The 17,976-nt window shown below is 44.3% G+C and overlaps 1 protein-coding gene across 1 annotated transcript; it reads right to left on the bottom strand.

Moving 5' to 3' along the window:
- Positions 1–129: 129 nt before the first annotated feature.
- C5H4orf54 (chromosome 5 C4orf54 homolog) lies at positions 130–17,868 on the bottom strand. The gene is given in 6 exon segments (XM_075066230.1): positions 130–414; positions 2,193–2,297; positions 6,914–7,030; positions 12,100–12,777; positions 12,780–16,903; positions 16,905–17,868. Coding segments are annotated over 3 exon segments (4,983 nt in total). The 5' UTR covers positions 17,105–17,868; the 3' UTR covers positions 130–414; positions 2,193–2,297; positions 6,914–7,030; positions 12,100–12,118.
- Between the last annotated feature and the right edge of the window lie 108 nt (positions 17,869–17,976).

Genomic DNA, 17,976 nt, shown 5'->3' with positions numbered 1-17,976 from the left:
ATTTTGGGGCTTGCTACATAATGTAAACTTTCCTTCTGTTATTTGGTATTTTACACGTTAAACAACATCCATAATAATGCCACGACAAAAGCATTCAATTTCACAAAAACAAAGTCAAACAGTTTATGCTTGTTTGCAATGTGTCTTTTACTGAAAAATACATTTCATTTGTCATAACATTCAAAAAAACATATGCAAATGTTTGCCAATGAATTACAAACTTCGGTATTCAATGGTTTAAAACAGTCCATTCTTACATGATTCACATCTAATTAAATTTTCTCCTTGTGCAACACACAGTTAGTGCAATTCTCAGAGCTTTTTTGCTGTATTTTTTGTCCTTAAATTCCAAGCTCACAGCATTCTGTAATGTGATCACTTCAGACTTCAGCTAGGAACTTGCCAAAATGTTGTCTAGGTTGAAAGCAATTTAAAGAGTCAAATTCTCTCCATGTATATATCTTCCCTTTTTCCACTGGCAATAATACATTGTCATTATAAACTCTTCACAACACTCTGCCTTTACCATTTACAATGTAACCCACTATGCTCTAATCAAACATACCACTCACATTCTCTTTAACAATCATTGTCTTTATTTCATATTTGTGCTGTTCAGTGTCTTAATACTGATGTGTCTCGTCCCGTCCCCCAAAAAAGGATCATCTTCCACATCAAGCATGTTTTAAAGTATTGTATGAATTCTCAGGTAGCCACAAGTTTATGGTAACTTCTACGAAAAGGAATGACACTTTGGTCATCACCACTACATAGTAAACTCATCTTTGAATGCAGATGGGAACAAACACACAACCCATAAATATACCTTTAAAATTATTCACCGAAGTGAGTATGTATCAATAATTCTAAAAAGAGTGAAATTCACCCTTCTGCGCTGCACATTAACACAAGGACCGCTCGAGTCTCATTTAAGCCTTCAAGCAGGATGTGATTCAAAATCCACTGCAATCAACAGGACTCTTTATGTTGACTTCAGAGGACTTTGGATCAGGCCCACAAGGCTTACGTGGAACTTGAGCAGTACCTGGATTTTGTGCTGATTCTCTACAGATGGGTGAATTTCACCCTAAGGTACTATGACCACAATATGAAACATACAATACTGGCAGCTTGTGAACCTGACACAGAGGGCTTGATTCTAATCCAAGATATGTGGTTACACATGACTATGTTAACTTGACAAATTTACCACTGGGTAAGAACGCATAAGCACCATATTACTACTCTTTAAAGCAATGCATGCCTGCATATTTCATGTCAGACTCAAGCCTGGAGTACTATTTGCATACACATAATGTTAAGGATCTGAGGCTCCATCTTGCAGGATGTTGAGAGTTCTGGCTCCAACAAGGCAAAGCACCAAAGCACATGCTTAATTAAACATGTCAGTGGAGCTACTCAAGTGCTTACAGGTAAAGACATACTCAAGTGCTTTGCTGGATCAGGACCAAAGCACACAACACCTCGCATAACTGACACTTTATGCAAACATGTAGTCTGTTTAATATTAACAGACAAAATTAAGCAAACACTGTTTCAATTCTAATGCCAAACATTCTATTGAAGAGATTTCCCCTGAGAAAACAGATAATTGTTGATACTGCTTCATGTTATTGCTTTCATTTTTTTACAGGCAGTTTAACAAAAACATTTACTACAAATATTTTTTGAAATACAGGGCACCATTTTTTTTCTTTCAAGTACACCGGGCAAAACTGTAAACCCTGAGTTTGTGTGTGCAAACCTACATCTTGTAAACTGTAATGTGAAACTCCTCTCTGAGCACCGTTATAGAAAAAGATATGATGTCGCTAATATTTTTAAATGCAGATGCTAGCATTATAGTGTGTGTACCATACACATATTTGTGTGACTATGGTCAATCTACTTTGGTAGCTATACTGTCCTGCAGTCTGAAGTACTGTCTGTTTCATATAACACAGAAATCCTATTTATAACATAAATAGACTTTATCATTATCATTCATGAAAATGGCAAAGATGCATTCATTTTCCTTAAAAGGCACCTGAACAGAAAAGCAAAATTCTGATAAAAATGTAAAACTTATAAATCTAGGCAACATTATTGAGGAACACAAGGATGAACTTTACATGCTATATATTCTAGTTGTGCACTTCAGAGTTCTTAAAGTGTTAAAACATTTCTTTCACCTGATTTCCACAATGATGCAGGTAAATGAAAACAGCATATGTTAAATCACTCACTACCTGTATACGTGCAGTGCATTTCATCCTGAGGATAATTTCAATTTGTGCCTGCAAACAAATAAATTCTGGTGAAATAAAATCACACGTGTACTTCAAGACAACTGTAGCTCATTTTTTATATTTTATACCTCATCAGTGGAAACAACACTGTAAATTAAACCCTAAGATTTTCCTTAAATGTGACAAACACTACAATAAACAAATGTATTAAAACAAACCATTATTTAAGCAGTTTTGTTTGTTTGTTTTTACTTTGATAAAGGTCATTTTTCAAAAACTTTCATATTAGTCTCAACATTTTCATATAAACTTTATATTTTTATTCATTGAAAACTCCCATTGACTTCACTGGCAGTTTTGCCAGAGTAAAGAATGCAAGGAATAGCCCCAAATGATTTGGGCAGAACCATCTAATCCTGTACTGCCTTTATTATATCACTGGTAATTATTAAAGTGGGGATTTTAGGGCTCAAACCAGCTGAAAGCAGAATACGTGGCTACTGGTCCATAAAAGCTGTGTCAACCTCCTGCGTTCTACGCTTCCTAAGTTGAATTTTTTTTCTTCTGTGGAAAGGTACTCTCTTCAATAGCTGCAAAACACTTCAGTAGGCATTAGCTATATCTCCATAAAATGAAATGACTATCATTTCATATAAGGAAACAAGGGGATTTCTCTGAGCATGCTCAGGGAACACTATATAGAGAACTGAAACTCCCAAACACCTGCACTCATCCATTTCTAATAATTCAAATTCCCTATTCCTACCTTAATGACAAACCATATGCTGTGCGCTGGAGTGTTATTGCGGCCTATCCACGACACTTGTATTTGGAGCAACTCAAGCACTGTGGATTGTTAGAGCACACAGTTGAATGAAAGTCAAAGTTGAATGAAAGTTAAAAGTTATGCCAGCACAGCTATGTCAGTCAGGGGTGTGAAAAAACCCACACCTCTGACAGATGATGCTGTGCCAACAAAACCCCCAGAGTAGACTCAGCTATGTGGACAGAAGGCAGCTTCTGTCAACTTAGCTAACATCGTTCAGGGAGGTGATGTTCCTACACTGATGGAAAAACTTGGTAGGCGTAGGCTGTTTCTACACTAGAGGGCTATGAAAGCATAGCTATAACGACACTGAGTGTGTGTACACTACAGAGCGTACGTCTCTCTCCAGCAAACTGCTAGTTTCCCAAAGAAGGGAGATCAATTCCCCAGACATCTTAAAGGAATGAGTTCTCTAGGGAATTAACCTGGAGAAGTTCTGCATTTGAGTTATTGTTAGGCTGACAGGTCAAGACATCACTCCTAGGAGAATCCCTGAGCAAGTTCAATGGAATCTCCAACTGCATTTTCAGGAGTCTAATTTCCATATACTCCATATATATGACAGGGATTTATTGTATGCAGGGATGCACGGTTCATTCTGTGGACCAGTTTGAGAGAGATATTTTCTCATAGCATCTCTCCTCCCAATCCCCTATTGTTTCAATCTGAAAACATTTTGTTGTAGAGACCATTTGTGATCCATGGACTGTAGTGCAGGAACCATTACTGATGGCACTTGGGCCATGCAGTAGCACAGCTCTTGTTGGCTGGTTTCACAAATGAACCTGTGAGCTACAGAAAAGAATGAAGAGACCAGCGATTAAACAAATGGACACGGGGCAAATAGGTTCCGAACTCCAAAGTCATTTTTAAAGCTTTAAACATGTGCTACAGTGGAGCAGTCACCACACCATAATTAAGGTTACATTATATATAGGTAGGTCATCAGAGGAAAAAACTCCAAAGCCTGTGAAGAACTACTACTTTGACCTACAGCTGGAATAATTCCAATGTGCTGAATGGCCACAGGTGGTTGAGAAGGATGACAGTTACAAAGAAAGCAAGAATCAGGCATTCTGGGAGGCAAATTTATTTGCATGAGCTTTCCAGCTGTCTATCAGTTCCACAATTTTTGGCAACTGAGCTGTTAGATTTTATTTTATTAGGGCTTCAGTGGAAGGCAGACTTTTCTTCTGAATAGGTCAATGCTTCCCAGAGCCAAAAGCCACAGCCTTCCTAGGCTTGCATTGTCAGAAGGCTCCAGATATTTTCTTCGGCAGAAAGTCATAAATAAGAAAGTGGGGTATTCAATACAATTAAACATATTGTATTTTTGAACAGGTTTCCTCCATTGACCAAATTCAACTGCAGTAAGTTTAAATATGGAAAACAACCTTTTATATTAAAATATGTCAAATGACTAAATGAATTTAGAGACAAATCCCACGCTCCTTACTTATAGCCTGATTCTATTTCCACTGAAGTCAGTGGCTAAACTGCTAAGGGCGCAAGACTGGGTTATGTCTCCTTACTCTGTGAAAAACCCTTTGAAATTACTGGGAATTTTACTTAAGGACAGAGTAAAGAATGCAAGATCTGACATTTTGAATTTTGACATCTTGTCAACATTCTTTTAGATGGTTATATTTATAAGTATTCAAAATTAAGTATCTTTCTTCACTCCAACCTGAAACACATCTCTTCCAAGCACCTGTCTATACAAATACTGAAAGTTCCCTAGGGTGCTTTGACCTACTCCAATTTCAAAGCAGGGTAGCTCAAAGAGCTCTATAGAACCTTTAGTCTGCAGCAACAGTCTCCACATGAACCTTCATGTACAACAGGCTAGTGCGAGGTAGATTTCCCAGCTTGCCATGAACTAAATATTCATCTAGATATACTCTCAAAGAAAAGTCTGCTTTCTCTTACACTTGGGAAGTCTCAAGTCTTTCTGATGTTTTAAAGTTACTCTCATTTTTAGTTCTTACGAACCAGTAAAGCAAAAGTCTACTTCAAATCTTTCACACAAGATAAACAGGTTATAGTTCTCAACATTTAGGTATTTTTAAGCCATAAGTATTTTAGAATGGCACATGATATAAAAGAGTTTCCTAAAAGTAAAAAAGATAATTACCTTTAAAAGGTGACAATTTAGCAACACAGAAGAGTAATTTTGTTTTGTTGTGAGGTTCCTGTGTGTGTTCTAAATAACTGAAAGTTTATTTGATCTTAAAATTGGTTCTTAGGCTCCTCAGTCATTCGTTTTCTAAAGTCTATGATTTATGAACAATTTATGACTTCTATGTACCAAAGCTTTGGAATCTAAGAATATTATTGACCAGCAATGGAAACTAGTGTGTATGTAGTTAGAATTGGCAGAGCTAAGGTTTTCCCCTACAATATTTGGGTGTTCTGATTTAAATTTCTACCCTATTCTCTGAACAGCACAGCATTTTACTAAAAAACAAAATGTTATTTTTCTTTCATATACAAATCAAGACCACGTACAGATTAGAGGTTGTTAACAGTTAAAGGCAGACTGTAAAATGAGGACATATTTTGGAACCGATAAGAGAAAACCATGTATCTCGATATCTATACATACACGTCCTTTTTTATTTTATTTTTTAAATGGCATCAATGGACGGCATGCTGTGCCCTTGAGAGAGCTTTAAATTAGATACTATAGGCCTGGTCTTGCATCCCTTGCCCTCCCATTGATTTGAGTGAGAACTTTGTGAAGGCAATCAATACACGAGCAGGTCATTGATTAAAATCAATTGTAAGGCAGACCTACCATCATGTTAACAGATCTCTTTTAATAAGACAAATTCATCATCGGTATAACACCATCAGCTTCAACAGAGTTATAACAGGCCCATATCTGTCCCATTCTGACTAGCCATATATTGTATTTTTTTCCCCTTCAGAAAGAAATTTCTTAAGCAAATATATTGTTAATTTGGGCCTCAGATAAATCTGCTGTATAATGGACACGAAAGAACACAATACTGAATAAACAACACAACAAAGGAGTTTTGTAATGTGGATCACCGAGATTAAATTAATTTAGAACAAAGTTACAAAGTTAACAAAAGACTGCAGTCTTAAAGAAAAATAAATGCTATCCTTTCCTTTAAAATTGGGGTCTAAAAAGATTACATTCAATTTCTGGCTGCCTAGTATTTAAAAACTGCCATGATTAAGGCAACTTGTCATGGCAAACACAGTACAAAAGAGAAAATAAAAATTGACAGCAATCAAAACAAGTTCTGTGATAGTTTCACAACCATGTTTGAAGCCATGCCAAAAATACACACTAACAATAACCTAAAGACTACATATCACTATGATTGCTATTCAAAGTGCACACCTAAAATGTTATAAACTCGGGGCCTGATCCTGCTCCCACTGAAGTCTATGGCAAGAGTCCCATTGACTTCAATGGGAGAAGATTTAGGGCCTCTGGTAAATTATATGGCTGCATTATATATTCATAACAAATTCTGAGTACCTGTCAGAAGGTATATTTTGATCCAGACTTAAAATCATGTCACATTTACACAGCTGTTTTTACAAAACAGTAGAGTAGTACTACCACCACTGAGTAAGTTGTTGGTTTGGTTTTTTTGGTAAAGGTAAAAGAAATGGAAGTATGTGAACAATACTAGCTTTCTCACTTAGCCATATGAGTAGGGGCATGTATAATGTCTGCTTGACTTCAGTATAAAAAGGAACAATTTTACAGAAAACAATGCAATTATCCAGCCTGCTTTGCATAATTAAACGTGTACAGACACCAAAAATGGGGGTATTGAGGAGAAAACAAGAAACTTACACACTTGTTTTGTATGAAGCAAAAAATGAGAAAACTGTGGAAGCAGTTTTTAAGGATGAATGCCTAGTGTTACCACGTTTCATATTAAAGGAGGAGGATAAATCGTCTTCCTTGTTCCTGTAAAAATACACCAATGAAAGAAATTAAGTTCTTAGAACGTTGTACAGGTTTACATTAGAAATTCTTAAATTAAATTAATTACTAATTTAAGAACTCTATATTATTGCAGAACAATAAATAACATTTCACTTCATTATTACAATAATGTTACTGACAATTTCTTAATCTGTTGCCAATATCAAATAATAGTGTCTAGAAGATTCGATGCTTTGCTGAATTGTGGTCTCTCAGTTTTTGCTAGATCAGGGACCTTGCACAACTGAATTTTAAGTACAGAACTTTAAGTGTAGGTTGACTTAGGCTTAATAAAGTGCATCATCACGTGCACAGAATAGTTCCATAGTTAAAGAAAGTCAGACTTTTAAAAATGTGACCATTTCATTTGGTAATTAAAAGTGCTTACATGGATGGAGAAAACACAACTCACTTATAGCCTGAGCAGTCATAAGCTAGGTTTTGACTCACAGCAAAGATATAAAACCAAGTTATAACCCTCCAAGAATATAAAATGTAAACAGACCGTGCAATTGCCCAGGTGATTTAAAAGGGCCCGGGCCCTCCCAGTTACTGCGATAGCGGTGGCTGGGAGCCCCAGGCACGGTCAGTGGGTGTCCTCCCCTCACACAGGCCACCCGAGTGTCACCAGCCCCGGAACGCCGGGCAGCTGGGCGGCATGGCCCCAGAACAGTTTTACTGTTCTTTAAATCTAAGGGTCCCGTCCAGCAGTGAACTGTATAAAAGCAGGCAGAACTCCATAAACTCATGCAGGTGCATGGGGTCCACCCATAACAAGTTCATTGCAAGACAGAGGCTTTTGTTCATGATAATCTCACAGGAACTTGAAATCAAACAGCTCTCCTTCCAATGTCGGTCTTTTCTATATAGCAAACAGGCTCTCCCCACCTCATTCCACCAACCATGTATTCCAAAAGAGATGAAAATTAACATTAATTTTTATTTACCTATCTGTATGTGCACCAGCATAACGGATGCCAGTGAAGCAAGAAGCTTTAATTAACTGCTGCTATAGAAATAGAGGAATCCTAACAAGAAAGAACTATTTTACCAGCAAGCTCACAAAAGTGGTCATTCATTTTTCCGGGGAGGAATAAAGAGCAGGCCATTTCTCAGGGATAAAGCAACATATTTCTTGATATATGCTGTATACTTAGAATCTAAAAAATATTCAGCAAAGTTGCACTTTAACCAGATAGCTGACTAAGAGCCCAGTACTGAATGTAAACACTTTCTGCCAGGTCCACTCATATTGAAGTTAATAGACCTACTCACAGCAGCAAAGAACCACAACTGGAAGAAACATTTGCAAGATGAGGCCCTAACATAAGACAATCACAACCAATAGCAACATACAAAGAAACAAGACAAAATGAGTCAAGTCACATTAACTCCCAGAAGATACCGGCTTCTGATACTGACCAGTCCTTGGCACAGTGACACAATTAGTGATGGAGGATCTGAGGAAGAAGGAGAATGATATGCTAGCAGAGAGAGGGAAAGATGGGGTATAAGATAAAGAGAAAGATGGGAAGAAAGAGGAAAATAAAGAATGGAAAAGGGAGAGAGGGAAACAAGAACACTCATATACAAGCTTTTAGGTTAGTAAATTATGTTATTTCTCTGTCAGAAGAGAAGCTAAAAAGAAAATGTGGTTTTAAACTCCTGAAAATCCATGGCTAGCTCATGAGATACGGCACTTATTTCAGTTCATGTTAGGCTCTGTAAAAAAGTTCTGCACTCAAACACTTTACAAATGGAATTGGAAGCAGAGTGAAATTAATTAGCAATGAACATTCCTAGTTAGTGGATTTTAGTCGCAGAACTACTGAGTGCACTACTACTGTGTCTACTGTCCTGGGTTGGGCAGGGAAAACAAAGAGAGAAAAAGTAAAACAAAATAGACAAATCAAAGAAAAAGGAAAGTAAGAGAGAGAGAACAGAAAAAAATGAGAAAAGGGAAAGAGGCAAAAGTAGAAGAAGATTATATAAAGATGCAGGAAAAGATACAAAGAGGAAGTAAGATAGTAGGAGAGAGAATGAAAAAACAGGGAGGTGGAAAATGAGGTCAACATACAGAAAAAAAGAGAACAGGGCAACTGTTTATGGTAGCAATGTTGTCGAACAATTTTTTCACTGAAAATAATATTGGTGACCAAAGCTTGACCTAAAATTTGCCTTGTGCTATGTGACTAATTAATAAAAACTATTTGTTTCAGTTAGTTTTTTGTTTTAAAGTCAGGGGTTGAGAAAAAAAGCACCATATGCTGTATCACTTGTCTGATGTTTACCTCAGTTCCACATCCTTAAGGGTAGATACATTTCTTTCCACTTTAGAAGAAAAACCAAGTAGATGAAATTTTAGGCCTAGCCAACTTAACAGCAATCTTTTGAGTACAGAGAAGTTCAGTGAGTTGCTGTAAACTGTTGAATTATTTTATGCATCAAATTTAGTATCATACATTTTGTGCCACCAATATTTTGTCAGATCATGTATCTTTCATGCTGCACTCACAGGCAAAAATGTTCAGCATGATGCAAAGGGAAATGGATGTGATATGCCCATCGCTATCAAGGGGTATATGGACTACTGTGCTCAAAGCATATCTTTCAGTCAGAAAGATTTGTTTAGATAACTAAACAAATGGTAGAATAACCCACTAACATTAGACACAAATATCATGAGAAGAAAGGTGAACTTCGCTTCCCAGACTAATAAAAAAAGTATTTGAAAAATATATTATTTTCTTTTGTACATTTGTTGCAATTACAATACTGTGCCCCAATATAGCATATATAAACAGTCTGTTTGTTTTAAAATAACTAAAATATCTGCACAGTAATCTAAAGAATAAATTACTCTCCACAATTCATTGCACCAGTAACTTGAGATCTTTTCTAAAGAGGAAAGAGGGGAAACCGAGGTGTACAGTTTTCCCAGAGGAAAAATTCCTGCTGGGATTAACTAGATTAGCATTGGATAACTGTCAACCTAAACAACGGATTATGAATCCACCCAACTGATGTTTGGCTACCTCTTGGTGAATCTAATAATTAACACCAGAAACAATTTGATTTAAACGTAGAACAAAATAAAATGATTTACAAACAATTACAAAGCAAAGACTGCTGGATGCACAAGGCACCTAACCTAAGGAAAGCTGTAGTCAACTGGACACCAATTATTCAGTTCTTGTAATTTTTTGTACTCCCATTGATTAAAACACCAAAAAAGACAACAAAAAAACTAGATAAATTCATGGAGGATTGATGGACCATCAATGGCCATTAGCCAGGATAGACAGGGATTGTGACTCTAGCCTCTGTTTGCCAGAGGCTGGGAATGAGCGACAGGGAATGGATCACTTGATGATTACCTGTTCTGTTCATTCCCTCTGGGGCACCTGGCATTGGCCACTGTCGGAAGACAGGATACTGGGCTAGATGGACCTTTGGTCTGACCCAGTGTGGCCGTTCTTATGACAACACAAAATAGGGGAAAGAAAAAATTAGAAACAAATGTGGGACTAAACAAAGCAGATAGCAAATTAAGGCTAAACCTAAAACATTGGGAATTTATTAAAAAGACTGTCAAGGGCACTGTGCACAACTGCCACACATATTCTTGGTAAAGATTCCCAACCGTTTTTCTGTTACATTTGTTTTGTAATGAAATGTAAACTGGCCTTTGGTAATGATGTTCATTGTCTTTTTAGAGTTGCCACACATCCCTACAAGGCTAATCTGTTTTGCAGCCTGACTTCTGCATTTGTTGAATACTGTTCTCAGTCCCATCTCCCCTCTTGTGTGATACATCTAACCTCCCTGAATATTCAAGCCATGTCTACACTGAAGGTTTGCCCTGATTACAGTTATCTGTGGCCAAACACTGCTGTAATCGCACAGAGGCAAACTCTTCAGAATAGAGAAGCTAAGCTGTGATTTGCCCTGGTACAGTATTACCCATGCTTGAAATGAAGGCAAGTTCAACTTGTGCAAATCATAGTTAGTAGCAACTATCTGCTTACACTATAGGTTTGCACCGATACAGCTATCCTGGTGGCTGGCCAATAATGCTGAAATTCTCAGTGTAAACCAAGCCTCAGAACACTCCTATCCCATGACTATGCTCCTTTTAGTGCCATTTCATACAATTGGCATGGTCTTCAATAGAACCTCCCCAACAAAGAGAAGTGAAATGGAGTTGTTCTCTTTTAGACCAATCTTCCCCCATCCCCAATGAGCAGGAGAAATGCACTAGAGTCGTCTACTTTGCTTTTTCTTCCTACCTATCTTGAAAATAAGCAGGAAGGTGACACAGTACTCCTTCACTGGAGCATAGAAAAAGGAATGCTAACTTGTGTCCCACTGGAACAGCATTGCAGAGTGAGAAGAGGGAAGTTCACCTTTGCGTGTGACCCTCCTTAACTTACTGAAGGAGAAATTAAGGACTGAAGGCCTTTCAAACCCAGCTGTTGCTTCCCTTGCCACCAAGAGATGGATGGCTTTTTTCATTAGAAAGCTATGACCCTCATTTTGAAACTAAGACCAAGTAACCAGATGATGATATTGAGTGTGTCTATTTATAGACACATTTTAGAAACCATTTGAAGAAGAACTTTACAAAAACTAATGGTCCTAAGAAAACCAGATCCTGAAAACACTAAACAACAAACAAGTGGGGAGAGGGAGAAGAGAAGGAAAAAAAATGCCCATTGTTACAGTAAATAGGTTAGATTTTAGATATCTTTAAGTTTCTAATTAGGGAAGCGCTTTAAGAAATACCCAAATGGAGAAGGGAGCACAAACCAGCCCTGCCAGGGAAGATTAATAGAGATCCATACAAACACTATTTTCTCCCATTTTGGTGCTTACACCAGATTGTATTAGGTGACATTTAAAAAAAAAATCTTTGGGGACATTACCACAATTTATTACAAAAGCTTGACTGCTTCTGAGATTAAGTATTATTTTATTATACCTAGGGCTGCTTAATTGTGATATCAAATTACTCCTATCACATGCATTTTTAAGAGCACAAACCAGCTCACCAGTAGCCTCCTTGGTTTATCATCTGTGCTCCACCACGAACCTCATGGTGGTACCATCAAAGGAGGGTGGGGCAATTATCCTTGGCCCCACTTGCTGGGATGTGATGCTGATGACCGGCTTCCCCTCTGCCGCCCTGAGCTGGGCAGTGGCGGCTGACGACTGGGATTTACCCGTGGCGATATAATAAGGACTCTCCACAAAAGTGGCCTCTCCTCCTCCTCCCCGCAGTGCTGCCCCTGGGCTGCTGGTCTCGGCGGGGGCGCTGACGTCGCTGGCCGGGAGGGAGAGCTGGGGCTGCAGGACATTAGCTGGCAGCATGGTGGTGGGCAGGAAGCCAGGGTAGATCATGTAGGTGGCGCCATACGGCGCCGGGTTGAGCGCTAGCGGGGAGATGGGGAGCGGCATCGGGGCCACGGCCGGCTGCTGGGGCATGGGCACCTCCACGTACTGCCCGGTCTCGGGGTCAAAGAGCCTCTTCTTGAGGGGCTGCTGCACAGGCGCGTCCACCAGGTAGTACTGGCCGGTGCTCAGGTCCAGCAGCACCTTGCGCTGCGTCGGCGGGAAGGGCTCGGCGGCCGACGGCGGCGAGAAGCAGAGCAGCGGCGGGGGCTGCGCGCCGTGCAGGGCGGCCATCGGCAGCGGCTGATGATAGATGGCGGCGGGCGGCAGCTCGGGGCGGCGCGGTGCGGGTGCTGTGCTGGCTGAGGCGGCCCGGCTTCTTGGCGGGCTGAGGGTGCGGGGCGGCCGGAGCGCGCCGGAGGCGAGAGGGGCGAGGTTGGCACGCCTTCTCCCGCGGCCGACGGCTCCTTGAGCGGCATGGCCAGGTAGTTCCCGCAGTCGGGCCCGGCCGCGCCCTTCTCGGCTTCGCCAGGCCCCTTCCCTTCGGCGGCGGCCGGGGGGAGCTTGAGGGAGCGCGGGTCCGGCCCGGCCTGGCCCTTCAGGCTGCGGAGCTGCGAGGCTGCGGCTGGGAGCTTGGCCGGGGCGGCCGCCGCCGCCTTCTGCGCGGAGCTGATGGTGAAGACGCTGCTTCGTGGTGGCTGCGAGTCCAGAGCTCTGTGCGCCGCGGCCACCTCCCCCCGGGGCCCGGGCAGGGGTCGGGGCCGTTCCCGCCCCAGGCTCTCGAACGCGGCCGCCCTGGCCGAGACTTTGTCGGACTTGGGGCCAGAACGCGGACGGAGCTGGCGCTCGGGTGCTGGCGGGGGCGGGGCCGCGCTCCTGGCCTCGGCTGGCCCCGCGGCCCCGCGCTCCTCGCTGGCGATGAGGGAGAGCACGTGGCTGTCGGTGATGGGCCGCGGGTCGCTCTTGCGCTTCCACTCGTGCTTGCTGAAGCTGTACAGCTCCTCCATGCTGCGCACCGCCGCCGTCAGCTTCTCCAGCGCGTTGCGGCTGGGCGGCGCCTTGGCCTCCTCCCGCGGCTCCTCATCCGCCCCCTTGCCTTTCTCAGCGGGAGCGGGTGCGGGCGGCGGCGGCTGCTGCCGCCAGGGTGCGGAGGCTTTGGACACGATCTTCAGCACGGCGGGCAAGCGGGGGTCACTCTTGTTGGGGGCGATGGTGGCCACGGGCAGCCTCCCGGAGGTCCTGTGCACCAGGATTGTCCCCTCTGCCATGGCAGGCAGCACCTTGCCCCCCGCCTCGCCCGGCCCCTTGTCCTCCCTGCTGTTACTGACCGCCTGGCAGGTTATCACCATGGGAGACAGAGCCCTGGGGATCCCCGCTATGGCCAGCTGCCTCGGTTTCTGCTCAGCGCTGCCCTGGTCGGACAGCGCGCTGCTCCTGTCGCTGTTGGTATCGCCCGAGTCGTGGCCGTACGAGCTCTTGATCAGTTTCCTGACGTCTCTTACCTGGTGAATGGGCCCGGGGACTTTAGGCTTGTTTTCTCTTATATCGCGCACCAGGAATTGCGGCACCTTGTCCAGGCCGTCCGCTTTGAATGCCTTCTGAGCCTGGCCTCGGGGCTCCTCCGCTGCCTTGAAAAGGGTGGGTGCGGTCGCGGCTAGTTTGGGGGTGAGCAGCTTAGCGATGTCAAAGGGGTGATCCTTGCTTGGCTGCACGCTGCCCAGGCTGATCTTGATCTCGGGGGCTCTGGGCATTACGGGGGTGCCAGCCCGAGCCGCACAGGTGGCTGTGGAGTATTTTGTCACCTGCGTGCCAGGCTGCTTTCCCGTGGGGATGCGCTGAATGTTTGGGACGAAGAGACGAGACATTTTAGTGCACTTGCTGGTTGAGATCTCACCCAGATCGGCCCGCCAGTCATACTTGGCGGAGGAGAACTGAAGTTTCCCGATGGGAGCTCGCTCTTCTTTCTTCTTCTCTGCCTCTTTCTCTTTCCAGGACCTGAACGCGCTGTTCTGGCTGCGGAGGAAGGTCGCTTTGATTGCCTCCGAGGCGCTCTTCTTAATTTCGCACACGTTCTCCAGGCGCGTTTCCGACAGGGGTCGGTCTAGGCGAGGAGTAGACGCCTTGGAGGTCGGCGACTTGCTGTCAGAAAAGTCCCCTGGGTCCTCTGCGGTCACAATCGTGTAGTCAGAGCTGCCCTCGGAATACCTGGAGTTCTGCCGCTGCATGCCTCCATCTTTCAGCTTCTCCCTGACCGAGCCCTCCTGCTCCTTGCCAGGCAAGGAGGCGGCCAGTCCCGTGTACGAAGTGTCTGTGATCTCTCCCCTCTCCATTTTGAACTCGTGCTCCCGCTGCATTTTCTTCGAGATGACATTCTTGAGGAGGCTGGAGGCGAATTTCGATTTATTCGGGGTGCCCTCCGGGACTTCTGCCGCGGCCAACCCGGTTTGTTTGCTGGCCTCCTGGCCCGGCTCCCTGGGCAGCGTTTCCGGAAGCTCATCTGCGCAATCTGCCGCTGCGGCAGCATGTCCAAGACGTTTCGCGGGTCTGGGGACACCAGCGTTAACATTGCTGCTAAAATTCAACGTCTCCAATAAAGTTACAACCCGGGAGCCCGACTGGATCCGCTTCTCGAAGCACGCTGGCGTTTCCACGTGGGTTATTTCCCCATCGAGCTTGCTGACCACGAACTCTAGGGCTTTCGTCTGCGATTTGTTGGAGCGAATGTAGAACTGGTCACTGCATGTCTTCGCCCCAGCGCTTCTGTGCCATCCGGTAGGTTCGGCGCTGCTCTTTAACAGGTTCTGCTCCGATTTCTGCCCGAGATTGCCGCACTTCAGGTCTAAATAGGTGGACCATCGGTTGATCCCCAGCGCCTGATCCGAAAGGGACGTGGAGGACTCCCTGGAGCTGAAGTTGAGCGTGTCAACGTAGGGGTAAGCCAAGCTCCGGAAAGCTCGGGCCGTCAGGTTTCGCACTTCTTTATCCGCATCATCCAGCTCGCTGACCGCGCTGGAGGCACCGCTGGAATATCCGCCCACTTCCTTCGCCCTTATGGCTCCACACCGGGTTTGCAAACGCGCGGGGACAGCGATAAATTTTTTTGCCTGGTCATGAATCGCGTCTTGTTTGAAACTGGCTTTGCGTTCGGGAGCTGTGGAGACACGGAGGCTCATGTCGCCTTCATGCTTGGCAGCGTAAATAATGTTTTGCTTCTCATGCAGGTTGCTAAGCTCATTTATAGCCCGGGAAGTCGGTTTGATTGATAGGAGAATGTGGCCTGCAGCTGGGTTCTCACTCATGTGGCCGGGGTTCTTGGGCTGGCTTTCTTCCGAGCTGGCGCATTTGTCTGTGCTGGGGGTATCGTTTTCAGAGTTAATGCTGACTATCTCCGTACTGCTGGTATTATCGATGCTGTCCGTCTGGTTATTGGCATCGCTGGTCGTGCTGAGATAACAGCTATTGTCCTCCTCCGTCTGCGTGTCCCCGAGGGTCTCGTCGCTCCCAAAGGAGGCGTAATCCACGAAGGAGTAGATCACATTGTTGTCTTCAAAGTCCCACCTGGAGGCCAGGCCAAAGTCAAAGTCCATGTCGTGGTCCACCTCGCTGAGCTGGATTTCGTGCGTGGTAATGTAATGCGCCTCATCGTTAGCAGGGCTGGTCTCGCTGCAGTCGGTGGGCTGGGAAGCCCCCCGGCTCCCCCCTCTTGCTTTGCAGTCCGCATCTTCGTCATCGTCGCTTTCGTACCCAAAGGAAGAGGAGGAGGTTTTGCCCTCGGTTGCAGTGTCATCCGTTTTGGGGAACGCGCTTGCCTTGTTCACCGGGGATGGGCAAGAGGACGACGACTCCGGGCAGCCGCTCGGGAAAAGCTGCGCGTTGGGGAGTCCAGACGAAGTGTTTTCATTAGATCCGCCCGAGTTGGAGCCAGCCCTGCATCCCCCCGCCTCATTACCCTTCCTCCTCGGGGATCCTGGGCTGGCCCCTGGTTTAGAGTCACGGGTGAAGGATGCTGGATTTCCACTTGTCGCTGCCAGCGCGTTGTGAGCCGAGCAGCTAACAGCGCTGATCTCACAAGCTCCGTTTTTAGGGCTGAGAAAGGCCACTTTTCCTCCGCTCCCTGCCAAAGTCAGCTTTAGGGTCTGGGGACTGGCTTCCCTCCCTCGGGGGAAATCCTGAATCTCCACATAGGTCGATTCCTTGGAGGTGATTGTGGTGAATGGCTCTGCAGGGCGGCGTTTCATCCTGCTGTCCTTCGTTGCCGCTCCCCCTTTACTGTGGCTAGTGGCTCGCTCGCCGGGCGACTTTAAGAGGGCTTCCATGCTTATCCCGTCAGCATGTGGCCGAGGGCGAAGGGAATAGGCGGAGATATGGACCCGGGACTGCAAAGCCAGCGGACACACACGTGTCTCCTGCAGGGTAGTTCCCAGCTTCGCTCCTCGCTGTTCAGTGGTAGCGGTGGACCCAAGAGTGTCTCGGCCGGGCTGGGGTGGAGGTGGCTGCCACTGCTGTTCCTGCTGCCGCTGCCACTGTCTTGTTCAGGACCTCCTGAGTACAGTTGTTGGTTTGGCACTGAGAGCTGTCAGTCTGAATGCCATTGGTAACAGAAGTAGCAGCAAGGGCAGCAGCTGCAGCCCGACCCCCAGCCATCCAGAAATGAAGAGAAAGCATATGGAAATTCTTCTATTTCTCCTTATGCTACAGTGGGAGGTTTGCCTCATTCCACGGTCATTATTACGGGGCCGTTAGCCAGCCCCGTTTATGAATTGGCCCTGGGGTGGAGGCAGAGAGAAGACAGAGAAGCACATGTTCTGTTACTAAAAGAGTTACTTTCCGAAGCACACGTTTCATAGACTATTTTGCATAGGTGTTGCTATGACACTGAACTAAGGATTTTCAGAAGTTAGGCGCATTGCTTCTTCTTGAGGATTAATTTAAGCAAACCGGTAATGTTCAGTTAACTTTCCAACGGGTGGTCTTCATCTTATGGGTTTCATATGTATTTAAAATGTGTCCACTCAATCATTGCAAAGGTATCCAAAGCTGTTCTTCCAAAAGCTTTTATCTTACTCCAGCCATGCAGCAAGATTAATGAGAAATCATTTTCTTCCAGGAGTATTTAAACACCTGTGTTTGTTGATATTTGAGCAGTCCTGACGGTCCTGCAAAGAATATTTATGATTAAATGTGAAAACGTTTTTACAGGCTTAACTAGATCTGATGCTCTGAATAACATCAGGATAATGCTTAAGATGCCAAGTGATAGTCGGATTTAACCGGTTTAAAGTTGTGAGGGCCATTCTATAATACTCTTGAACTTCTAAAATCAAGTGCAAGAAAATTAAAATCCTATTAAACACAGATCAGTTCCGTTAGATGGTTTAGTCAAATCATATTTCAAACACATTAAATGCAAATGATAACAAGGTATAACAAATAATCCACGAAAGCTCACGCTCCAAAACGTCTGTTAGTCTATAAGGTGCCACAGGATTCTCTGCTGCTTTTACAGATCCAGACTAACACAGCTACCCCTCTGATAC

This window comes from Chelonoidis abingdonii, chromosome 5 (genome assembly GCF_003597395.2).
Source record: "Chelonoidis abingdonii isolate Lonesome George chromosome 5, CheloAbing_2.0, whole genome shotgun sequence".
Classification (NCBI taxonomy): domain Eukaryota; kingdom Metazoa; phylum Chordata; order Testudines; family Testudinidae; genus Chelonoidis; species Chelonoidis abingdonii.
This window is presented reverse-complemented; position numbering and strand designations above follow the sequence as displayed.